At 36.2% G+C, this 27,297-nt stretch overlaps 2 protein-coding genes across 2 annotated transcripts in view; one reads left to right on the top strand and one right to left on the bottom strand.

The window, feature by feature from the left end:
- The window catches only part of LOC134534594 (sialin-like), a 99,084-nt gene extending 94,112 nt beyond the window's left edge, over window positions 1-4,972 (top strand). Inside the window, exon 16 of the mRNA XM_063373075.1 lies at window positions 3,233-4,972. Coding sequence (XP_063229145.1) covers window positions 3,233-3,436 — 204 coding nt within the window. The 3' untranslated portion in view covers window positions 3,437-4,972. The remainder of the gene's footprint in view (window positions 1-3,232) is intronic.
- A 742-nt stretch (window positions 4,973-5,714) lies between these two features.
- LOC134534189 (28S rRNA (cytosine-C(5))-methyltransferase-like) lies at window positions 5,715-26,621 on the bottom strand. Its single transcript, XM_063372346.1, has 6 exons — window positions 26,403-26,621; window positions 23,713-23,989; window positions 19,356-19,615; window positions 11,845-11,960; window positions 9,721-9,893; window positions 5,715-6,512 (listed from the first exon to the last, which is right to left on the bottom strand). The coding sequence occupies exons 1-6, from the start codon at window positions 26,517-26,519 to the stop codon at window positions 6,067-6,069; spliced, it is 1,389 nt and encodes a 462-aa protein (XP_063228416.1). The 5' UTR covers window positions 26,520-26,621; the 3' UTR covers window positions 5,715-6,066.
- Between the last annotated feature and the right edge of the window lie 676 nt (window positions 26,622-27,297).

The following is a 27,297-nucleotide window of genomic DNA, read 5'->3' as shown; positions in this document are numbered from 1 at the left end:
ATTACAGATAAACATTAAAAATATATAAAAATTACTGACAATGGAAAGTTTGTTACTATTTACTTATTTAATGATAATTCATATAAAAGCATTCCTATCCTCGTCCAAGTCCGTGCCTGTTCGGGTCCGCCCGGGCAACGTCTATAGTTATTTAAGGTAACCTATTTAAATTACAGAAAACACAAGTAAATTGCACAACACTGGGGCAAAGACGAATGAAAACAAAAAGGGTTTACAAATAATATTAAAACGTAGCAAATTAGGGGTGCGGCGCACTGCAGCTAAGCGCCCTCTTGCCGGGCTAGACACACACGCACACACGCACGCACGAGCGGGAGGTTTGAACTGAAACGGTGGTTGGGCGGTGTCATATCGGGCTCAAAGGGGCCGCAGGCCCGGACGACGTCACAGTAATGTACACATAAAAGTGTTCAACCATATGACTAGAAACAAAGTGCGACAGAGACAAAAATATCAACGCATGCCAGCTTACTGAGTGAGTTCCGAGAAGGTCTGTGGCGTTTTACTGTATACTGCACACAATACACTCGTCAGTAGAGTTCAAATTTGCTCACTTGTAATAAAATACAGATTTACATATGTGCTGTATTTTTTCGTAGCATGCGCGGATAAAAGGGAGTTTACTGTACCAGTAAAAATGCCAAAATGCTGTGATATTCATCACAGTAAATTAGGCAGCAAAACGATTCATATACTATGTGTTATGGCTAGGGACAAGATTTCATGTATTTTTTTTACAGGTCAATTAAGGTTTTGAAGGAGAAGATTTCAGTGGTATTGTTTTTATTTACCTACTATATGCATTGTCTTTATTCATGAAGACAGTGCATTGTTCAACAAATATGAAAATTAATATTTGTCAGTGCATACTTCAACAAAACTGTCACATTTCTACTTATACAGAAAAAAATAATTTGTAATAAGCATGTCTGGGACAGAACTAATCAGAAAAATGAAAATAAATAGGCAAATTTTTATGTATTTGAAAAAGGCGCTAGTGTCATTAATGTTAAAAGTGTTACTAATAAGAGAAGAGAGATAAAACAAAAAGAAATTGATATTAGTTGTTTTTTCTTATTATAATCTCTTCATGCTGAATAAATTACATTAATTGAATTTACTATAGTAAAAGTTACATTTTTGTAATTTGAGTTATGTTCTGTCAAACTACTGGTTATTTCATGATTTTAGTTGCATTTTGGTGCTAAATGGTGTATTAACTTGGATTTTGATGCCACATGCTTTTCGGTGATATTTCGATTTTATTGCAATTCACCATATAATCTTGTCCCTAGTTATGGCTTATAAGGGTTAATGAAGGTAGGTATATTACCTTTTAAAAGTTGAGACTTTAAAAGGTTTATTTCTAAATGGTAGGCCTGTGTGAATATTCAAATTTTTGAGTAACAAAACAAAGTTTATTATTTGTATAATTCGATTTTGAATACAAATGCACTGGGGGAAAAAAAAAAAAAAACGAATATTCAGTCGTTTACGAATATGGCTGTGCAGGATCTCGAAAGTCAGAAAAAATTTTAGGCAACACAGAAGATATTCTCTTGGGGCGGGGACAAAATTTCTACATGATATTTGTGATGTTTTAGGTTTATTTATGTAGTTTTTTTTACACCTGGCCGTGTAAATTTTGAGAAGACCAGTCTAGTAAAGCCGGACTTAACACAGTAATTCGGAACCATTAGTAACATCCATGTTATCAGCTAAAGTATTTTACGAAGAAGAGTATGCAGGTTGTTAAAAATAGATCATAACTGACATCATACTGATAAGGATTAATAATGTGTCTGTCAACTTTAACACTTTTTTTTATTTTTATAGTTTTCAGATCAGAAGGTAGAAACACGGCATGCCACTCTGTGATTAGTTTCGTTCAGAACGGGGCGGCAAAACTTGTATGGATCTCTGTGGAAATCATCTGGTCGCATACTCACAGCAAGACTCTTAAAACCTAACAACGAAAACATTTTTTCAGGCGGATAATACATAGTTGTCGACAATCTACAACCGGAGGAGGCCAACGCTCATATTCCTAGAGTAGTGACAGCTCAGGCAATCATCTTGTCATGCCCCCCCCCCCCCCCCCACAAGTCTCACTAAGGAGGAAATAAAAAGGGGTGGGGGGTGAAACTTAGCTTCTTTTACCAAGCGCACATACACTGGGCAGAAAAAAATAGGAAAATTCTTAGCAGCTACTGTGTTCTTAAACTTTAGTTAATACAAGCCAAAAAATGTAATCCATAAATGTTAATATATATAATAATTTATTTTCACATTTCAAACAAACAAGATTTAACATTTTTTAGTGCCACTTTCTTCAAACATACTGCAATTGCCTTACATATTAGCTTTGCACTGTTTATTAAAATATTTTTTAATTTTTTTTTACAGATTCTATTTTTGATTACCATGAAAAATAAATAATAATTAATTTTATTTTCCCAAACAAATTTGAATATTTCAACAAAATTTTACCTACACTAATTTCAGCTGACATAAACTAACCAACCTTTTACTTTAGTATTATTTAGCTAATTTCTCAGAAGTCACTACACTACACATTTACTTTTTCTTTCAATATGTATTTGTTATAAGTGAAGAAATTTTTTTTATTGGATTTTAAGTCTTGCTATTTGCATTCATATTCGTATTAGATTCAAACAAACAAACAAACAAACAAACAAACAAACAAAAAAAAACTTGATATTCACACAGGTCTACTAAATTAACAAAATGTGAGATGAAGGGTAGTATTTTCTTAAATAAACATCTGCAATTAAGAGCAGTAAGACGGTCTGAAGAATATCATTTAGGGTTTATAAAGCTCTTATCGTATTCCATAAAAAAGGAGCATGAGAAAACAAAAATGACAGATATATAGTGAAATCTTATTACACTATACTGCTAGAAACATACTTTCTTTGGTTCTTAATAATGACAGTACTTTATACTGAACTTTTACCAAATGAAAACATTACTGTCCCTAAGTACTTCATAATAAAGCTTCATCAAGTGAATAATGTGCAAAAAGAGGTTTTATAATTTAAATTCATCAGCAAACCTAAAATTGATCGCTAGTATTGTTGGATATGAAGAGAGTTGCATTTATGAAAAATGAATCATTTTAATTTGAAAATTTAAAGATCTCTGACGACTCTTTCCTTGAGATACACATTGTTAACATATTTTGTTTCAGTTGTATTCCATGTCCTTGTGGAGGGTTGTCTTCTCCATAACTGCATTCATATCCTTCTTCTGCTGCTTTGTGTTCCTGGCATTTGGGAGTGGCGAGGTGCAGTGGTGGAACGGGACAGAAAAGCAAAACCACGAGAAGAAAGAAGCTGGCAAGACAAGTACCGTCACCGAAATGCTCCTGAAAAGTGAGCTTCAGAAAGTTTAACAGAAATAAATGAGCCATCAGGATGGAAAGCAGTCCCGAAGGAAGTGGAGGAATCGATTGAGATGAATCTCGCATGATGTAAAAATAGCATCCAAACAAGCCTAGTTTTTAACCGCCTTTAACAATGTATAATATTTATAGTCAAGGGAAGTTTTCCAAGATGCACATGAAATAACCATTAAGAGGGAATTTTTTCCTGCATCCGCCTTTAGCAAACATAAAATTTTTAACATTTATACTCTTAAGATTGTGATATGCACAACTAGTCTTTCATACAGCATCCGCCTTAATTAAACTGCTAAGAAATTAATGCTAAGAGAGTCATATCACATAAAGAGTGCTAAAAATTGTGTTCATTAAAAATTTAATTTTTTAATATTTTAGCTACTAATACTATTCTTATTGAGAGACATGAAAAGTACTGAGGATTATATATGCCTTAAATTTCCTCAAACAAAATAATACCGTATATACTCTTGTATAGCGCGCCCTTTTTTCCCCTCAAGTAAAGGAAAAAAATAAGGATGCGCGCTATACACGGGAAAAAAATTTTTTTGGGGGGGGGGAGGCGGGGAGGAGTGGAAGTCGTTAACTGCCGGGTGACGGGTGACGTTTCTGGCCAGCCCCCACACATACGCACAAGCAACAAGGCCTCTGTTTCACACACACACACACACACACACACACACACACACGCACACGCGCGCGCAAGCTCGCACATCATGGTCTCTTGTTTATTTTTAGACCTCCCCCCTTTACAGAAAGCCAGCTCGGAAGCTAGTAAAAAGAGAGAGAGAGAAAGAGAGAATGTTGTCACCAGTTCCCTCCCCCCCCTCTCCCGTCCAACTTCTTCGCTTCCTCCATTCCTCACCGGTGAGTCATCAAGTTCTCCGCGCCAGCTTAGCAACGTAGCGCGGCACGCCTCCCTCCCTTCCTTCCTTCCACGTACCATTTGTGACGATATAGCGCTTCATTATCTTCCGTTTAGACAGCAGAGTTTATGTATTTTCCTGACGCATCACCACACATCAATTTAAATAATCAGGTACCACAAAATGTTAGTAAAATTTATTTATGGGGGAAAAAAAAATTTCAATTTTTTTTTCTTTGGAATTAGTTGCAAAAATCGTGGTGCACGCTATACACGAGGGCGCGCTATACACGAGTAAATACGGTAATAATTTTTTTTTAACAGGAAAGATGTGTGTTTCATGAAATTGTCCCATTGTTAAGAGTTATTGAGAGACTTGAAAACATATCTTAGAATGAAAGGCCTACAGTATGTCATAGCTTTGTGACACAGCAAAATATTTACAAAATAAATTTTTTTAAAAGGATCTTGAATGTATATTGAATGTATGAATGTACAGCACCAATTGATAGTATCGATCAGCACAAGCACTGCCTATTTTCGTTGTGAATAGCAACATTGGTCATCTGGTCAAAATGTGGGCTTTGTTTTTGTTGATAAAATATGCTAATGCAATTAACTATTTCACTCTTGATTTAATGCCACTTTAAACAAAAAAAAAAAAAGACACACTTGGAAATTCTTGATTACATTCTTATTTAAAGTTGATAAAACTGTTGGTTAACAGAAAATGATTGCATAAAAAAAATAATACTGAGTTAACCTTATCTCCCGGTTGATTACTCATTGTGTCATTGTGTTTCAGAAATGCTATAATTCATGCAAAGTTTTATAACACATACATTAAGTGGCATTTAAAATCTCTAATATATTATCTGAACACTGAAAAAAAAAATCACAAAAAAAAGTTAAATACAAGCCCGCCTTAACATGTTTAATATTATAGATTTTCTCGCACGGTGGTTGGCCAGTTTTTGCACGCTCGGCTCAGGCGGAACGTGACAATGAGTCATGCTTTTTCGTGCGTGCAGCCGGAGTTCATTAATTTATAAGACGTTATCACGTCAAAATGGAATTTGTAGAAAATCACATTTCAACTTCAAAGTATTACAGCGGATTTTTTTTACTCAGGTCCCTACTTATTGTGATTTGCATTCCTGTGGGTACACTTGTGAAGAATTCTAAATAATTCTTAGAAGGATGCATACAATCTTTTGAGAATTATATCGCTTAATCAGTCAAAAATATGTTGTTTTTTTCTGTGGAAAATTGTACAAGTTTTCAGTGTCTTTGTAAAAGATTTACATTTCTTTACGATTCTATGTTTATAAAAGTTGGTATGTATTCACTATGCAAAATTTGTCAGAATACTTCACCAATGCTTGTGATCAATATCCTCTAAAAGTATTTTTATTCTGTATGTTTTTAAATAAAAATTTTAATTTCCAGCACAAACATACTTGTATGTAAAACAGTTCAACTTCCAGTTACTTTACTCAACAAAATCTAAAGTAGGTAACCTCATTATTAGAATTTAATCAAGCTATGTACATTAAATGCTGTTCACACAGCACAGGAAAGTTCCTTCGTATTTGTTGTACATAACTTCTGCTAGATTTTAGACATTACTCGAACTTTTGAAAGTGGATATTGAATGAGGCCGATACACTTTGTTGTTAGTGTATGGTATTTTACATATCGTTTGTTAAAAAAGAGTCGTAAGGGCAAAACCAAATTTCTCATCCCCTGGCGTCTAATATTACTTTAATTTCTTTTTTTTACGGCTTAGTTTCCTTTGCTTTGACTCGCTCTCTCCCGCCACGTCGCCGGCAACGTCCGGGAGCCTCTCGAACACCGCGACGAAGAAGCCGTTGGTCAGGTCCACGCGAGGCCTGGCGTAGAGGCAGCGCGGCCCGTGCTCGTACTCGTCCGAGCCGCGGCTGATCCAGCGGTCCTCGCCGCCGAACGGCGCGCCGAGCTCGAACCTGTGAGGGGCGCGGGTCGACTGGACGTGCGAGAGCGCCTCCTCGACCACCTGCTCGTTCTCCTCCGCGTCGAGCGAGCAGGTCGAGTAGACGACGCGCTTCGCGGCCGGGAAGCCCGTCAGGGCGTGCTTCAGCAGCAGCGCCTGCACCGTCGCCAGCCTCTGCAACCGCGCCGGGTCCGCCTGCTTCTCGGTCGCCGACGACACGCGATCCACTATACCTGCAGCCGTTCACGACCACTTGATTTTATGCAGCACTTTTTCTTTTGTGCGACACTTTAAGTCTATAAATTGGAACTTGTAATAATACTAATTTCACAATTTACCAAGCTACCGTTGAACCCGTATTTTTAAATTCAAAATATAATTTCGAATAAATTATTCAATAATTCATTAATACATCATATAATTCTTTAACAAAATTTAAAGTGTGTATTAACACAGTCAAATAAAACCACCTGTGTTTTTTACTCTTTGTAGGAGTACAGAAAAATTTATGCAAAATACAGAAAATTGAAAAAGAGATATCATGCTAGATAAGATCTACGTACAATGTTGCAGAAAACATATTGAAAGTCCAGATAAATCTTATTGGCTTCATGCATTTAATTTTGTTGTGAACGAGTCCCACCTGCTGGTCTTATCAGTAACAAATAGTTTAAAAATATTGATTTATGTTGATTTGTTTATCAAATTATTCAATTTGAATTCAACATTTTTCGAAATTACCTAATTGTAAGAGACACTTTGGCCACAAATTTCAAATTGAAGTATACACACATACACACATTGTGTAGCTAAAAACTATAACAGTGCATTAGAGATTCTAATAAACATAGTACAATGTTAAACAAATTAAATTGAAACCTATGTCATTATTAGGGCATTACTTATACGCGTATAATTTAATGTTTCATAGTAACAGTTACAATGAAACTAATGGGTGATCAAGATGATGATATTCATCTTGACAGATTTAGTCACTAATGGGCTAGCTTGATAGGTCCTTTTTTTGGTAGCTTCTTTAACCTTAATATGATCTTCAATAATTTTATCTGTGCTTAGCTTACTTAACAAGAGAAAAAACTATCATGAACGTACATCTGTCATTTACGAAATTAAATTATGTTGATGTTACTAACAGGAACACCAGTTACCTAAATTCATCAGAACATTGATAGCTGTTAAAACTAGTGGTGCACCGATGCGGATACCGATGAATCGTAATCGGCGATTATGGGTACTTACCGATTAATCGTAATCGATGATTATATTAACGATTACTTTGCCGATTATCTACGTCCCGGTGTAATTAAGTAGGTTTTTACCGTGTAATATTTTGTTACACATTTTAGGACGAAATACGGTAATATTTGTATATATTACTAAATTCATTTAACTCCGTCATATCAAGATTACAGATATTTAGTTAAGTTTAATAAATCTCATTGCCTCTAATAATAAAAAATACATTTTTCCTACACATTTATTTACGTTTTGTCTTTTGTTCTGTCTTTTGTTTAGTGGCCTTGTACATTACCTATAGCCAGAGACGTAAAATAGATGGCACGCAATAAAAATACCACAAGCAGTTGCAGTGGATTCTATGAGAATCGATCTTTTCGAGTCGTAGTAGCGGTTCAAAATCGTGGTCCCGATACCTTTCAGAGTTTATCACTGCATTTTACAAACTCGTTATGGGCGTCTTTGGTAACATTATCCGTTGTTGTGTTATTTGTATGTGACATGAAAAGTGAAAAAGTATTTATAATTTTATACATTCAGTCAACATTATTAAAATCACATGTGCTAGAATTGGTTTTGAGTCATTTTTATATAATTATAGTGAGATGGCGACTAGGGAGAAAAAAAAGTGAAGTGTGGAAACATTTTTCTATAAACTCAAGTGAACAAAATATAGCAACATGTTTACATTGTTAAACGGTAATTTCTCGATGCAACCTTATGTGATAGTCAATAATAATGCTAGTTTTCCGCAACAAAAACTTACCCATTGTAAATTACAATTATTAGACTGTAGTTCAAGTTGTTTACAATAACAAATATAAATAGAAGTTAATTTAATTTACACTTTGCAATGACTTAATAGTGTATTTTATATATTTTTATACTGTTATTATAACTGTATTCTCAATTTTACCTACTCTTGTAATTAAATTCACATGGGAATAAAAATTTTTGTGTGCATTATTACACTTAAAAAAATTTGTTCATTATAATCGGTAACTGAATCGGTATCTGCCGATTATTGCTCTCATAATCGGTAATCGAATCGGTAATCTGTAAAGTCATATCGGTGCACCACTAGTTAAAACTATGTACTATTTAAAAACTTCATTGTTACTAACAGTGGTTTTCAAAACAAGATTGTAACCCAAATTAGGGTGGATAGATCACAAGGGTAATACTAACCACTGCGGCCTAGGAATGACGAGATAAATTTTAGAACAGCATTACGTAACTGAAAAAATTTTGAAGTTCTACCTGTAGATAAGAGCAAGAAGGAAAAATTTTTAGGACATACGTGAATAAAGATGCTTGAATTGCTATGTAATTTTAACTTGGTAAATTAAACTTACTTGATGTCACTGAGTGACAGTAAAATATTTTACGGTATCAGGGTTGCAATCATTAAATTTTGGGAATCACTGGAAGGAAAAAAAAAAAGTGACTTAATTATTTCGGTTTGTGTGTTTTTTTTCTTCATATTACCATTAAACTACATTAAAAATACTTATTTATAGGTTGGCAAGTTGTTGATAAACATATAAAAGAGAAACAATTATTATGCTTGTATGGGAATAAGTACAATTTCTGCTTTGTGGTAAAAAGTTTTTTTTTTTACATACATATACACCTAAATGTTTTATGTTTACTTGTATTTTTTTACTATTTCACCATTTGTATACAAATAAATTTTATACAAATATATGAGTTCTATTTTATTCAGAAACCTTGTGGCACCATGAACAAACTAAGTGAATGAATCTAGCCTTGTCCAAATTACAGAACCCATATTCTAATTTAGTTCTTACTAAGGCTATATATATTTTGCAAGTGTTTATGGCATAAGAGGTGAAGTACTCTAGTAAAGCTACTGACAAGAGCAGTGGTACAACAACTAAATTAAAAGGGGGGGGGGGGGGGGAAATATAACTTTTTATAAAGAATCATCGATCCCCCTATTGAAGGGTCCGGGTGTTTTTTTCCCGGGAAAATTTGTATTTCAAGGTGGAAAATGGTGCTATTTAAGCAGTTTTATTATCTAAAAATTGATTACACAGCACTTTCTTTGCCCCCGTTTGCCCCCACTTCAAGGTTTCAGAGGGGGGGGGCAAAATACTCTTGCCCCCCTGGACAAGAGCATAGTTGGACGGGCCACGCGGAAGGGCGGGGAGAGCCAGTTACCTGAACCAGAGCAACTGGGGTCCACCAGGATGTACTCCACGCCGGGGCACTGCTCCGAGTTCACCGTGAGCGCGTCCGCGAGCAGAGTCCTCACGCACGTCGCTCCGTACTGCTCCACCTTCTCGCAGAGAGTCTGGTAGCGCTTGGCGTTCCTCTCCACCGCGTACACCGTGCTGCACCGCACGCACATTCAGCTTCATTTGATCTAACTGAAGATTCTGATACACCAATATAATAACTATACGCGAGATTTTAAGTTTTTTTTTTGGTTTTCATTCGATTCAACAAACATGAAACAAAAATGTTTTATAACATTTATTTCACCAAACTAGTGTAATTTTGATCATGATACATGATAATAAAATAATCTGTAATAAGTGTGTCTACAACAGAATTACGACAATTAACCAAAAGTAAAGCGGCATATAAACTTACTGATTTAAAGTTTGGGTTTAAGTTTTAGTAAAATTTTAATAAAATGCTGATAACATGATTTCACGATTTTGGGTGTATTTCCGATGCTATACGTTTATTAACTTGAAGTTCAGTACAGTACAACCCTGTTATAACATTCTCCAAGGGACCAACATAAAAAAATGTTATAAGCAGGAAAATGTTATAAGCAGGAAATCATCTTCACTTTGTAAAAATTACGCGTGGATCGATTATATTAAAAAGTATAGGTAAAACGACACAAAATACAGGAGTAATACACTAAGTACAGCAATAGAGTGGAAAATTGGTTAATTTTATTTATAGATAATACCTAATAATATGCTAAAGAAAAAAATGTTTTGTACGATACAGTTCAGAGTCAAAACAGAAATATTCAACTCTTTTGCAATCGCAACACGCGTTTTGTTGGGGTTCCTGTCCACTTGGTTAATAAACTGAATTTTTTCAGCTACAGAATATGATTTTCGCTTATATTTATCGGCCATCATAGCCGTACAAAAACCTGAATAAAATTTCAATACGGCGTATTTTAATTAAATACGGCCGTGACTACAATAAATAAGTAAAAAATAATAATAATTACGGTAAAGGTTAACCACAAAAAAAAAGCCGTGAATATATCCATAGAACAGTTAACCATTTCAAGGTGTTAAACCTTTGAAACAAAAACCAGCACCATAGACTACAGTAGCACTGTTTCCGACCATGTATCAGTGCACAAAATGCGCATCATAAGTATAAAGGAACAAGTCATAGACTAACAAGCGCGAACAGGACGCCATATTGATAGTCGATCCGGTGCAAGTTGTGGAGTGCGTGTGTACCACGTCTATGGTGAACTACACAAATGTAAACATCTGATGTTTGTATATGCGTGCTGTATTTTCTAGCTATGGTTTCGCTCTAAATTATGACTTTGAAGGAAGGGATACTGAAAATTGTGGCAGTTATCAAAGCAAATTTGAACGTTAAAGGCGGGAATGTAGAAATTTTAATATTGTTACAGGCGGGAAATTAAAGCATTGTGATAAATGGAGAAATGACGGGACCGTGAAATTATGGTGTTATAGGCGGGAAAATGTTAAAAACGGGAATGTTATAACCGGGTTGTACTGTATTGTTATATGGTGTATCAACATGACTTGATGTAAACTTTTAGACATACGCCATTGATAAGCCCATGTATGTCTGTAGAAGAAAAATACAAAAAACACAAATGACAAAAACACAAATGAAGCAAAAAAATTGCTGTTAGGATATAAACACCCCATAATATTCCATAACAGGAATATTGTCAACAAACAAAGAAAAGCAAAAGAAAAATGAACTAACAGAACGGAAAAAAAAAAAAAAAAGATTTTTTCACGTTCTGTTAATCCATTTTTCTTTTGCTTTTCTTTGTTTGTTGACAATAGTATTCCTGTTATGGAATATTATGGGGTGTTTATATCCTGACAACAGCAATTTTTTTGCTTAATTTGTGTTTTTGTCATTTGTGTTTTTTGTAAGTTTTCTTCTACAGACATACATGTGCTTAGCAATGGCGTGTGTCCAAAAGTTTACATCAAGTCATGCACTCCCATTGCACAAATCTTTCAAAGATAAAACATGGTGTACGAACATGCTGTTCGCGAAGAACGCATGCCACCAGTAGTACAACCCCGTTACCCTCGGTTGTTCATGACGGCTGCGATGTGGCTGGTCTTCATCCCCGGGGCAGCACACAGGTCCAGCACCACGCTGCCGGGAGGGGGGTTCAGCAGGTGGACCGGCAGCAGGCTAGCCTGCAACACAGCGCGCGTGCTGGCGGGAGCTCTCACCCACCGGCAACCTCTAGGGCGCTAGCAACAAATTAGTAGGGATGTGCGAGTACCCAATATTTTCGGGTACGGTTCGAATCCACAATTACCCGAACCCGGAATAGTTGTACGTTCATGGATTCGAACAGTATTACAAATATTCACAAAAGTTATAAATCAATATAATACGGCTCAGAAATACTAGAAGTGAAAAATAAAATTAGACTACTATTACATAAGTATTTATAATATGATGTATCAAAGAAAGATATGTAAATTAAATAATTAACACAGTGACATTAAAAGAATTTCGAGATTTTGAGAGCTTAAACCATAACTACGAATTTCGTCGTATAGCAAACTATAAACTAAAAACAATTACATACCTACAAGAAAAAAACGTCTTGGCTATTTATTGGAGAAAAAATGGTTTCGTTTGCTGAAACGTTTATAAAACTGGGATTTCCCTGTGGCTTGCAGTTTATTATGATTGAGTTGGAGAATCTAATATGTTTTGGTTTTCATATTTTAAAGTGTTTATTCTTTATTATTAATTGAGTTTACATAATTATAAACATTTCACTCTCAGTGTAATAAATAATTGCCAGTAGTTACAGTTAAGAGAACACACATTATTTTTAAATTAATCAGTTATTTTTAATTATTCTGTGCTTAATATTCGGAATCGGATTCATATCTCAAATATTGCCAGGGATTCGAATCGGATTCGAACCAAACTGAAAATCAAGGATTTGCACATCCCTAAAAATTAGAATAAAAAATAAATGGTGAACCAACAGTACAACATTTTAGTAAAATTTTCGGCTATAGTTTTTCATACGGCATTTCTAAGTACAGTAAAACCTCATTCATCCAACTCTCATTGATAATCCAGATCTGGTTTTGTAGACATTTCATTCAATCAATATAAATAAAAATGTAAACGTTCGTTCAAAATCTTAAATCTCTGAATTTTTTTTTTCATATTGCTTTGAAATTTTGAAACGATGTTGCATTCGAATAAGCGACATGTTTTTATATACCTATGTCATAACTGTGACAGGTTAAAAAATAGAGAATGTCTGGTCTACAGAACTAACCATGCTGAACGAATGTAGTGAAGGCAAAGACAAACACCAGGAGGAAACATCACTATTTGAATTTCCTCACAAAAACTTCTGTTGAACCAAATTGTTCCCCATCACCTGTTCTCAACCATTGGAACTTGGGGTTCATTTAAGTGTCATGAGACGATGAGTACTTGGTTCATCTTGTTGAATTTTTTAGACAGCAATATTTTGATGGTGGTGATGCTACGAAGCACTTCAAAAAACTGAGCAACGATGAGGTTTTAGTTTTGCAATGTGATGCAAAATTTGTGAGAGTATTGCAAAAAAAAACTGTCAATTTGTTTGGAAGGGTCATCATATTCCTTATGCACAAAAATTGTGTGAAATCTGTCTGATTTAAAGACAGCGTTCAAGCTTGTCAGAGACAACAAATTTTGCTGGAGAGAGAAAAAAATTGTGGAATTCTGCTCTGCAACAGGAGCAAAACTTACTGTGACTGACCAGAAATCTTTTCTGAAACTGTCATCTTTGAAGGGCGGGTATCTCGAAAAATCGTTCTTGGAGAATATTGGCTTCTTGTTCAATCCATGAGAAATCATTTCAACAGGTCCAGAAATTGATGCTGTTCAACTTACAGGATCAAGTCCACGCTGTGCCTTTACTTCAAGATCTGGCATTTCAACAGTTTTCGGAGGGCTACGCAGCAACAAAATAAGCAGATCTGAAGTCTTGACATTGGAAAGTTGACATGCTACATACAAGTTTTGCTCTCGAAGAATGATTTTCGTGAATTCTCTAACAGTGCAGTCAAGTGTCTGGGTGCCAGTGTCCAAATGTTGACTGTGAACATGCCTTCTCAACGTACAGCAATATAATGAGTGACAAAACGCACATCTTTGAGGGGCAGGAAAAGAGATAATGCTAGCAATGCCTTTTGAGGCAGACTATTTTGCAGCAGGTAAATCAAAACTGATTTTCTGAGATAGTGGTCAAAATTATCTGGAGTTACTAATCTTCACCTCAATAAGCATGTGTTTCAGATCAGTTTCTGACTTGTTTTATAAATCTATATATGTATTCTTGAGAAATTTAACTGTAAGAAGTAATATTTGTACTTAAAATCATTGTTCTTGATAAATTTTGACCTAAAAAGCAACAATTCTTACCAAATACATGTAAAATTACAATGATGAAATTTATGTTTTTTTAACAACAATTTTTTTCTCTCACTGAAATATTTGTTTTATTCACTGAAATTGACCACTTTTATTTAATATTTTCCACTGGCCTTACCTATTTAATAATTCACCTATTTTGCAATTTTCTGAAAGAAATAATGAAAATTAACCTCTACCATACAACGGTTCGTTATATACAAAAAATAAACAGATGTTCAACGCCGATTGTAATTTTGTTATTTTTATTTTTTTTCAAATAGAATGCACAGACGATTCCAAACACTTCCAAAAAAAGGCTGCTCACTCATTCCACATACATTCGCCCGTTGAGAAATGCTCACAGCTCGCGCGAGGAGAAATAATACACAAAATATAACGTCGATTAAGTCTTTCAACAATGTTTTACTGCAAATACACGAAGATGGTGCGACCTCGAACAGGGCCGCACCCAACGAAAAACAGCGAGCCGCCGAAACGCGGCCTCGCCTGGCAGCGATCGCCCGACGACTACTACTGAACTCATGACACGTCTCCTCCACGCAGGGAGTAGACGTCACATGACCTCACCGACCAATCACACGCACTCTTCATTCACACTTACAGATACGAGCCAATCACAGAACAAGTTACAATACATGAAAAAACCTTTTACATACAGAACTCTGGGCTTCCCCTGATCTATCTCTTTTCAATTTCACATCGAAATCGGGGACTCCCATTCTCTTTCTCTCTCCCACACCGTGAGAGAGCAGTTATCACTCAGTTCCCACGCAGGGGGGAAATTACCGTCTTTATCTCGGTTGGCGGGGAAGCACTGTTTCTTTCTCACTCCCACTTACAGGCCTCTCATGCCTCTCTTTCTAACCATCACACCAGACACAGTCCATTGTTCTAGAATTATGCAACACGTTAATTAAAATTAAGAACAATAATTATAATACGAATTACTTTACAAAATTAAACTTATTGAGAAAAACCAAAAAAAATAGGCCTAAACAGGTAAAATTATAGTACAGCGACTCATTTGTGAATAATTACATAAAAAATAGTAATGATTAAAATTGTCTAATAAAATACAAAATACCTTCTTAAAACACAGAGCACGTGCAAATAACATATATTAATATTCATAACGTTTGAGTCTACTGTCTCATAACATACACACCACTCTAAAATCATTGACTTATTTATATTTATTTATACAAAAAGAAGTTTAAAAGAAAATTATTTATTTAGGAGGGCAGGGTCTTGCAATGCTACAACCATTCCTGGCCTTTAATTATATAACAAAAATTCAAACACACCTTGCATACACCATTTTATAATGTGTATAACTATGCACTAAACCACCATCTGAAAAAAAATTCTTTCAGTCTGAGCGATGGTAGACTGAAGCTGAAATTTAACCCTCAAATTACAAATTATTACCACTGGTAAATATCCATAACTTTTCCAGGATTTCAAGTACATTCGCTGACCAATCCCAACATCCTTGACTTTCTAGAAAGTGGACTAGCATATTAAAATATGAATAGCATATTAAAATAATTATTTAGTGCAAGAAAGCACTAGTTCATAAATTTTAATAATTTTAACAAAAGTGAATGTATGTTGGAGTACTATTTGTAAACAAATGTACATAACATATTGTAACATGTGTACCTGCGTACACTAGCAAAGTATTGTACCCCTGACTTTTCACGGCATACCACCTACAACACAGTGAGCTGGGCAGGCTTCCCCCGAATAGACGAGACTATTCTTCTTCCAGCTCGTCTGGGAAGCCTGCGAGTATAAAAGGGCATGCGCCCAGACTATCGATAAGCAGAACAACTGGGACATCCAGCCAGCAGGCTGCTTCGCTGCTCCGACACCGCTCGCCGGCCTACACTGTCAATCGCCGCGGAGTTGCTGCCGCCCGAGGACCGACAAGACATCGACTGGGTGAGACCTCTCCGAGTTGTAACCCAGGATATAGACAGTTCATGGGGAAGCGTCGCTGGATTAAGCATAAAATCTTTCAGAACGAACATTAACAAAAAACGACGGTTCAGCCACAAGGGCAAAGAGGGCGGGCATTAGCAAACTCCGTGAGGGCCGAGCGAGCGGAAGTATTGACACAATCACGACACTATCACAACAACATCGCTACACAGTTTGGACTCTAACTCTACCACCGGTAACGAAGAATCGTAGCCACAAGAGACAGTGAACAAGATAAAGAACTTAGGCGTTACTACGGGAATGCGGATAGAGCTTCACATGGTACCGGGGGAAGAGTAACGAAAACCAACCCATAAACATTGACAGTGTTACACGACTAGTTGAGTGTATATATTTGTAACCTCTGGTATTAACTATCTGTATTTACGTTACGTGTAACATTGAGTAATATTAAGGTTAGGTATGTTCCTTGTAACTTTGTAAATGGTATGGCCTTAGTAGTTGAAATTGACGGCGTTTTGATCGTTAGCTGTGACGAGCGCAAGCCTCGCCACAATTAAGGGTATTATTTTGTTTTGTTTTAGTTGTTCTGGAATCGATAACTTAGCGCTAATTGGTACGTTTTAAGTTCTAGTGGGAACTTGCATCGGCGTTTCGTCTCCACGAGAACCCGACTTGTTTAAGTGTTATGTCAGTTTGAGAATCTATGCAATTCCTTTTGGTGTTATTAAGTTTGTCAATAAATTGTTATTGGATCAAATTTAACTTAGCAACTAATTTCATAACCACCCGCAAACGTCCCTTTTCTTCCTTGTTAGGGTTTTCCTATGTCCTTAGTAAAACCCGCGACAATATTAAGTCAGCACATTTATACAGTTCTACTGCAAATTGTAAGCCAAAGTTGACACTATGCAGATTTCATCAGTCTATCTATGAGGTATGATTAGAAAATATGACAAATGAATTTTTTTTAGCAGAAAATGCTGAGTAGAATCTCGTTATAAAGTACATCAATAAAGCCCCAACTTTTATATTTAGTAATGAAAGTACTTTATTCTGAAAGTCTATATATTTACCTTTAAAACGTAGTATTTTTGAATTTTTAAATATAAAGTAGTAGGGGATCAAATGTTACATTAGCTTGGAAGCAAATATTTGTAAAACAACAAGAATTAAAAAAAAAAAAAAAAAAAAAATTATTTAACTTAATACAGTAGCCTAAATTCTAGGCCTATAATAACAAAATTTATATCTGTCGAACACAAAATGACAAATGGGTTAAACTATTTTGCAGATATGTACATTTATTGGGACAGAATTCCCTTGTTATCTCCTAGGCGAAGTCTCTTGCGACCAGCAGATAAAGATGACTGTTCATACATTTTAATAAATTTTTAGCGATCTTTTATTATTGTTGATAGTGTAGTGAGCACCAAACCAAATGACCGTGCCACATTTGCATTTATCCTTCAATGTGAACTGCTTGAGTTTCTTTTTATCTTTTTGGCCATCCATCCTGATTAAAATATGTATTCAATCAACAATATTGTTTGCCTCGCGCCACGTCAAACGTAAATAAACCTCGCATCCATAGATAACCATAGCGCCACACTAGTAGCGCACGTTGCGAGCATGGTTGTAACAGGCGACATTCCAAATTTTCTTGGCAACACAATTAAAGCGTGTCGCCCATGTTGTGACACAAAACAGTTCAAAACTTAATCTGCATAAATTAACATTGGATTTTCTATTACATATATAAAATGAAATATAATTTTTATTTGTTTGTATCTGCGTTAATAAAAACTTTTAAAACGTGCTCAACAAATAACCAAAAGCTGGCGCAGCTAAAAACAAGTCTTGAAGAGGGGTGAGACAGCAATAGATTGTTTAGATCGTCTTGTGCACTAAACACTAAAGTGTGTGATCCATGGAGGAGGAAGAATGGCACGTTATACTGTACTATGATTCTATGAATCGTTGAGACATTGTTTGTTTACGTTTTATAGATGTTAACGATTCTTGAAAACGATAAAAATTAATCATAATGTACATTTATATTAAAGAACTCCTGCGCAAAAAACAATTATGTAAAATTTTCCTGACAACTGGAAAAGAATGGTCGTTGTATTGAAAATTAGGATACGTTTTTAATGTTAAAGTGAAATATTTTTAAATTGTTTACATTGGTGTTTTGAGCGGGAATTTAAAATCATACCTTGAACTGAAAGATACGTTATTCTGAAGTACGTTGTAACAGAATTTCACTGTACATCTATTTGAAGTAATAAAGCCAGATAGCCTGATACATTGAGATAGTCAGTATCAAGTTTGGAAAAGTTGTGACTTTCTTTAAATTATTAATGCAATGGGGAATTTTGACGCAGTTTTTTTGACATTATGTCATTGCAATGGCGCATGTCCAAAAAACTGCATTAAAGTTGTGACTTATCAGTCGGCTTCCCGTGCCAGAAGAGAGAGGTTGTGTGTACCATGTCTGTTGCACATCATGGATTTTGAACAACGCGTTAACATTAAGTTTTGTTTTAAGTTGCAAAAAGTGCTCAAGAAGCTAAAGAAATGTTAAAATCAGTATATGGTGATAATGTGGTGTCTCTGAAAACAGTTTATAAGTGGTATGAGCGATTAAAAGTGGAATAAGTCGGGTGAAGACAAGCAACGGTCTTGAAGTCCTTCGAGATAGGGACATACGAAAAAGTTAATTGAATTTGGAATGCAAACTATCAATCATGGTTGTTTTTATAATAAGTATCAAGTACGGAAATTATTGAAGGTATTAAACTGAAAATTGATCATCAAAGCCAGGGTATCGTCCCAACTCCGATCCCTTGCATGCAGGGGCGCAACACAGGGAGGAGGGGGGGCGGAAGGGGGCAAGGGTATTTTGCCCCCCCTTCTGAAACCTTGAAGTGGGGGCAAACGGGGGCAAAGAAAGTGTTGTGTAATCAATTTTTAGATAATAAAACTGCTTAAATAGCACCATTTTCCACCTTGAAATACAAATTTTCCCGGGGGAGGACACCCTGACCCCCCGCTTCAATAGGGGGGGATCAATAATTCTTTATAAAAAGGTATATTGCCCCCCTTTTGGAAATTTAGCTGTTGCGCCCCTGCTTGCATGCTGTATGAAGTATCTGTCGGATAAGGAAAGCACACGCAGTGCTCACCTTGTCCTGCAGCACGATGGCGCCGCTGCGGTACAGCGGGTCGGTGAAGAACTCGGTCCCCTTCGGGAACACGAGCAGCTCCGGCAGGTGGGTGTCGCGGAGGAAGCTGCCCTCCCGCAGGCCCGCGACGGCGTCCAGGAAGTCCGGGTAGCTCAGGCCGAAGACCCTCCTGTGCTTCCAGCCACGGTGCTGCAGGTCGCTGACCACATCCTCGTAGGTCGCCACCAGGGTGTTGACCCGCGCGTAGCGGGGCTTGTTCACTGCCGGGGGGGACATTCCAGTTAGCCGACCGGCACGCTGTCCGGGCTCACCCAGGTGTACACACACGAGGCTTGCCCTTGGAGAAGTTTAGCTGATAAACTACAATATGTTCTGCCTGTAAACTGAATCACTCATGCCTAGGGCCATGAAAATTTCGCGAAAACATCCCGAGAGTAGCTGGAAGTTAAAACACTGTAGCATCGTCTGTGTTTCGTGATTGGGTGAGTTACTTTGAGGTGCATGTCGATTGTTACAACAACCATTCACACTAATTCAGCGTGGAAGCAAACTCGTCCTTAGTGGCTCGTGCAAACAAGGCAACGACTTCTCTCGCAGACGGCCGCCAATCACAAGGAAGAAACCGCTGGTGTGGGTATACCTTGTTGCAGTCTAGAAAGCGTTCAGATTTTTTCGCGAAAATTTCCTGCCCCTACTCATGCCACTTCAGTCCGGGGCTTCCTGGACATCTGCGACGAGGCGAACGGCCGCTGCCACCGACGAATCAATTGTCGCCAGCGTGGCAAAGGGTCTAGTAAATATGGAATAAACTTAATAATTTAAAATTAGTTTCTAGTGCTATGTACTTGAATTATGATTTCCGATCCATAAAGTCTATTTCATAAACTCATAATCAAAAGTTTGGGGTTGCATTATATTCAGAAACAAATCATCTTTGGGTAAATATGATACATCATATACGTATTAAAAATGGTTTATATATATGTTATAAAGATAAATATAGGCCTTAAAAGGTCTTTAATCAGATGAGTTTTGGACCACAACCATGTAAGATTAGGGGTTTTGCCGAATTATCAAAGATCAATATATTGTATTTAGCCAAAAATAATGTTTTTCCGAATATAATGCAACCTCAGAACTTTTGATTATGAGTTTACGAAGACGACTTTATGGATTGGAAATCACAATTCAAGTACGTACATAGCACTAGAAAATTAATTTAAATTATTAAATTTATTCCATATTAACTAGACCCTTTTTGGTGCCACTTTAGTCAGTAGTAGAATGATTTACATTGTCTCTTTTGAAACATCAAATGTATTTTACATATAAATAATATACAATTTCATTCTACTAAGGTATGTGACTTCCAAAATATCTCCATATCCAATAACTACTTGTATCTATTCATTTGTGCAACAAATGTTGAGTACTGATCACTGACCCTGTTCTCCAAACATTTGGTTCTAATGGCCAAAAAATTATTTCACAGACGGTACACTAGTTATAATTAAAATTAAAATTTAACCACAAAACTAAAAACCACAAAAAATCCAGATATATTAAATAAATAAAGTAATGTCTGTTTTTCTAATACAATAATTTCTTGCCCCACACATATTTCTTGTAACCTTTTAGTGAAAGTTTTGGTTATGAAATGAGATACAGATTTAAATCAAGGAAAATACGAAAAACAAATTCCTCAAACACACTTTACTGAAAAATGTAACAGATATATATAGCCAAGATTTTAAGATATAAAAATTATTAAAAATAGTGGATATTGTCTTTATCATCATTAAAAATTAAAGTAAATTTCATGATAAGAACTTATCAAACATACTGATGTTGATCGACAGCTTCAACTATTCATGGTAAGATACTTAAAAAGTGTACATAAAACAATACGTACTACATATTTTGATGATAGACTAAGTTGACAAAAAAGTTATATGTAAGTACAACTTATAATTTTTTTTTAATGCAATGTCTAGAGCCAAGATTTTATTATTTTACATTTTGACAAGTTTTGTTCTTATTGTTTTTATTTTTGAATTATTTTTGAACATATAAAATTACTCAAATATCAGAAAAAGAATGGTGTTATTTGAACTAAAAACAAAAGAACTCTTTAACCAGTGGGGAAAAAAAAAAATTTATTTACTGTGTGGTTTAAGTTTTTTTCTGGTGCCAATAGGTATACGTATTTTCAAATTTAGATTTTACTTTATGTCACTGTCTTATTATTTCAATACCTACTAACAATATGAACGAAAAAATCAACATGTAATGTTAAAAATCTGAAGTCATTATACATGTGATGTTACTCTATGTTTGTAAGGTTTACTTTGATAACATCAAAATTAGAAACTAAACAATTTTTGTTTTTACTTAGCATATAATAATTAGTTTTTTTTTTTAAAATTTAAGCCTAAACCAAAAATTGATGAATATTTTTTTATATGTTTAATAGATTACTATAGCTACTATAAATATACATAAATTAGGGGTGTGCGGGAATAGGTTTTTTTACTGCGGAAAATTTTCGGGAAAAATAAATTATTCCTGCAGGAAACGGGACGGGATCGGGAAAATGAAGAAGAAGAAGAAGAAAAAAATTTAATTCTAATGAGAAGATGGCCATTTAAACGTTTCTTGCAAAGTTAGTTGTTTTTTTTGCTATTTCTTTTGTCTGCTTCACTTGCCCTTTTTTCAGCGGCGACTTCATATTTTTTAGCATCCTCAAATTATTTTTTTATAGCCAGACATGCTACCATGCTCGCATCTCAAAAAATTTTCACACGAGACACACTTTGCCAGGGATTTACTGTCTGTCAGACATTCAAAATACTTCCAAACACTTTTAGGTTTACAAGTAACAAGCTGATCGGTTGCGACCTCCATTACTTGTAGGCTGCTAGTTTGTTTTAATATACAATGGCATCGAATATAGGAACAGATACTTTGCACAAGCCTCAATAACGTAACGTCAGCCAACAAAGCCCGCCAAACTAAACAGTAAACAACTATTTTTTTCTCCCAAAGCAAAATCATAGATGTTTAGATACTCGTGAGCAGTGGTGTAAAACAACGTAACATATTTTTCAAAGTGCCAATACAGTTCTCCACATCGCCACTGCTATCAAGTGATAAGAATGGTTACGCTTTGTTATGTAACGCAAGTCTAGTATTTCTTATATCTTTGGTGAAAAGGTTGGATTGCGCATGTGTTTTGTTTGTGTTAAGGACACACAGTGGTTTTAGGTTAAGTATTCGATGGTGACGGCAATAACGTTATATAACTGACTATTCACGTATCTTGCAAATTTGTACCCTTTAAGAAATATATTTATGAACACATACAATATTTAAGGTACTCCATTAATGTTTTTTATATTCCAATTAGATATGTGTAAACGATTATCATAATTCACTGCACACCACAGCTGTCGCTACGATCGGCATACGTTTAAAAGAGGTTTTGGGTTTAAATAGTATGGAAACCCTTCAAAAATGTACGAATCCATAAAAAATATTGTTGTCAAAACAGTTTGAATTGATAGAAAACATTTTCACATGATTAGTAAACATTTGTAAATTTTTAAACAATTTCCCGAAAAATTTGGGAGTAATAATTTATTGAAACATGCAGACTTATAGTTATAGTCAATAAACACATCAACATTTTACAGAAAAAAAATTCATTTTGAAGAGACAATATTGATATCTGGCTTAGAAATATCATCAACATAGTATTCTTTCTGTTCACCATTATAAAGCCCATAAACTATTTGGCATAAGTGTACTTGTTCATTCAAACTTAATAACATTTACACAAAGCACTGAAAATGATAAAAATTTCTAATTCACTAACTAACCATTAAGCTATACGCACGACAACCACCATACATATGAAAACTAGTCATTTTTGGGAGTATCCTAACTGACAAGAAAGAAATTTGGGAAGAAGTTCATTTCTCTTTCTTGTCATCTTCTTTGCGGTCGTCGTCCGGCTCGTAGAAGCCCTTGCAGGCGTACGCCATGATGATGACGTTGACGACCACTACCGCTGCCACCACGGACCACACGGTGTTCGCGAAGCCCCCGATGCCGAAGTAGTGCAGGAAGCTGTGCTTGACGCCGACGAACGCGAGGAACGGCAGCGAGAACATGCCCATGCTGTAGAACAGGAACCACGCCAGCACCCTCACAGTCTGCATGATGTCGTCGTCCGGAGGCGGGACGACCAGGCTGTCGACGAGGTCCCCGGACCCCCGCCTCTCGACGCCGCTTCGCTCCATCGCGTTCCTCACGCCTGCAACGGACCACAGAGGAGCGGAGCCTCTTTAGGCCTTACCTTCCGCGGACCTCTCGACTGGGACACCGGCCGCCTCCAAGGACGCCAGCTCCTCCCTCAGCCCGGGCTCGTAGCGCAGGACGGTCTGCATGCGCTTGCCGCCGGGCGGCAGGCGCTGCTTCCTCCACAACAGCTCTGTAACCAAGACGCGAACCAGCCACGGGTCCCACCGCAGGTGCTGCTCATTCTCCAGAATGCGCGTCCTCTCCAGGAGCTCTCCCAACACCGACTCGCGACTGAGGGTCTCTATGACCAGCGCGTACAGGGCCTTGATGTTCTGGAAAAGAAACCTATGGTACCACTTTACCGGGACAGCAAGATTGCAACACTACTAACTTGACAGCAAAATATAACCATCTTAGTAAGTCCCTTTTAACTCAGTTAAATAGATAAACCCAAAAAAATTTTCAGAACAAAATAAAGAAAAATAAATAAAGAGTGTGTGTAAAACTCCATACAGATAGCATGTGTAATTCAAGTCATAGAATTGAAATTTGTTTTGGCAATTCAAACTTTGACTTGGAAATATATTGTATGGGGTAAAACAGAAGAGAGAGAGAGAAAAAGAGAAAGAAGACAATTTTCTAAATAAACATGAACAAACAAAATTATTACTCACTTCAAAATAACTGCACAGAATATCAATAATTATTGACAGTCAATAATGATTAATCAACAATAAATATTACACACTGTTGAAATACTCACACCATAAAGTAAAACTGTGCGTGTTATGGTTTCTTCAAACAATTCTGCCATTTGGAACATGCCAGATCTCTGAACTAAATACGAAATTCATAACAGGTAGAGCTAAATAAAAGCAGGGAATGCAGGGACTGTTTCTACAGTACTCTGTAAGCTGCTGGTTGAACAAGGAGGAACGCAAACAGGCTGGTAGCATATAAAAAATTCAAGGCACTTACAGCTGACATATAGAATGAAAACGAGCCCAGCAACACACATAGCATAATGCTCTCTTTATCGCTCTTTGGCCAAGTACTTATTCCTCTGTATCAAAACACCCTCTTAGATAATGACTGAGAAACATGTCAGGAAGTAAAATGAATCATTACAAAACTTTTATTACATATATATTTTTTTACGAAAATGTAGCTCTCCTTGAAAATGACCCACTTTTTTGTTACTATATAAAATTTTCTATTTATTTATTAAATTTAATCATGGTGCAATGCAAAACCAAAGTGACCCTCGTCACTCCAGCCATTGGCCTCAAATGGGGGTAAGTATGTTGCATTAACTAAGGCTGCATGTTGCTTTGTTGGTTGATACGAAAACAAATAAGGATGTTTTACGATTAATTCATTAAATCAATTGATTCAAAGTAGCTGGAACTGGTCCACAAAGTTGATTCCAGAAAGGCTACAGCTGCATTTTATAAGGTTAGAAAAATTAGTCAGTTCCTTCGTGATAGGCTTTGTTTCAGTTCTTATTCCAGGATGCATGATCTCCATGAAAGCTCATGTCATCACACTCCATCCATCATAATATGAAGTTAGCAGGGTTGCAAGAATGCAGTTCCCAAGAATAAAAGTGACAGTATAAAAAAAAATTGCTAGGGTCTTGGAACCTAGACAGTGTTTTTTTTAAGGGCTAAGAAGCCCGCCAAGTCAGGGGTGTATCTGTGTTAGTGAATCAGAATGATAAGTGCACGCACACTTGTGTTTCTAGCAACGTGTTGCCTCTTAAGTGCAATGCTCTGAACTGGTGCATGGTTTTCTTGTCGACCACACAACTATGTAATATGAGTGGTAACCATAACAATACATGGCTGAGAAATTAAAATAAATGTGTAATGCAAGACCCTTGGTGCTTTCAGAAATCTTTAATGGTCATTTCACATTTAAAAATAACTATGAAAACATGTGTTTCTCCCCATTTCACTCTCCTAAAAATAAAGCTTAGGCCATTCTAAAATGGCACGAAAATGGAAATTGATCTCTTGGAACATTTCAAGGTTATGAAATAGTAACATAACTAAAAATATAAATTACACTTCAAGATCATAGCACGAGCAGAATGTGCATATATATTTAAAAAAAAAAAAAAAGTGACAAAGTAATAACAGAATAAATATTTTCGTACTTGAAACAATGTTTACAATATTCACAAACATGGCTACCACCATGGCGAAGTACTCGGCTTCTATTGGTCATGCAGAGCAAAGTAAATGGAACAGCACAGCACTGCTACGTTAATGTGTATGGATCACTCTCCGTCTGCATGCTGTTGCAGAAATCCTGTTCAGTGAGAATCGTCTCCGGTAACGTGATACGTCTCCGTTTCCGTGTCATTGTAGAACGGGACTTAAAAAATAAATATGAAACAGAACCACTCATCAGTTAAATGTTAATCGTAAATAGACACTGCTCGGATATCTTGAACAGTATTAAAATCTCGTGGTTTCTTATGAAGTTCTGCACACCGTATGTGCACCCAAGTACGTGTGCCCCTTAACGTTGATGATATATATTTAAAAAAAATAGAGTACATGTATTCTGTCGAAACCAATAGCCCAGGCAAACCTTACAATTCATTCGAAAAGTAGCCAGAGTGTGCCAGAGGGAGAGTGCAAGTGAGCGCGAGCACCCTCTTGAATTGGGATACCGTGTTAGCATCACTGATAATGGCGTAAGTGATTGAAGGAAACGCACTAACCTACAAATACTTACAAAATGCCTATATTTGTGCGAATACACGAGTTCTTTTAAACTTGCGCCCTCTTCTTTAACAGATTTTGCGATCTTGCTTGCAACAACATAAAGCTTAGGAACTCTAATCATGGACATTTCTAAATCCAATAAATCTCGTTAAAAAAACGCGTTACCACAAAGTATACAAACAAAAACCACCCTCGCACCATTCCATAGAGCAAAAGAAGGTCGCACCCGTACACCTTCCCAGGCCTGAGTCAGTGTTCCTAATTGTCCAAGTGAAAAACCTATTTTAATACTACCCGCAAGTATTACTGTCCAACACAGTGAAAGACGAAAATTTGATAGTGTGACAAGACTTTTAACTGTTATCGTTGGTATTAACATCTTAAAATAGGCTGTTTTTAAATAACGTTTGATTAAAAATTGTTATGATAAAAAATTGTCGAAACCAAAGATGACCTTTTGCCTCAGAGATTAGGGAGAGATTAGGGAAATATATAAATGGAGCTTAATGTCCGATTCTAGAAAAAGGAGCTGAATCAAAAGGGGAGAGGGATTTCAGCACTACACATACAAATATGGCGGTCGTTTGTTTACTAATTTATCAGTTCTACTTGAATTGGAGGTAATAGTGGAGACAAATGTTAACTCATATTATTAAATTTGTATTAGGAAGATTCGTTTTGAACTGTTAATTTATATTAACATATTAACATTTTTTCCGAACAGATTAATTACATTCGTTAATGAATGCAGACTAGAACAGCTAATACAAACATAAAAACCTTCGCCATATTAGTATGTGAAAGTCAGAAAAAAAAGGGGGAAAGAGGCTTCACATCTGACGGCTAATGCTCCATTTGTATCCTTAATCCTGTCATAACCTCTGCTTTGTTGTAGAACCCGAAGA

This window comes from Bacillus rossius, chromosome 7 (genome assembly GCF_032445375.1).
Source record: "Bacillus rossius redtenbacheri isolate Brsri chromosome 7, Brsri_v3, whole genome shotgun sequence".
Classification (NCBI taxonomy): Eukaryota; Metazoa; Arthropoda; class Insecta; order Phasmatodea; family Bacillidae; genus Bacillus; species Bacillus rossius.
The sequence above is the reverse complement of the archived record's forward strand: the minus strand, read 5'-3'. Positions and strand labels throughout refer to the sequence as shown.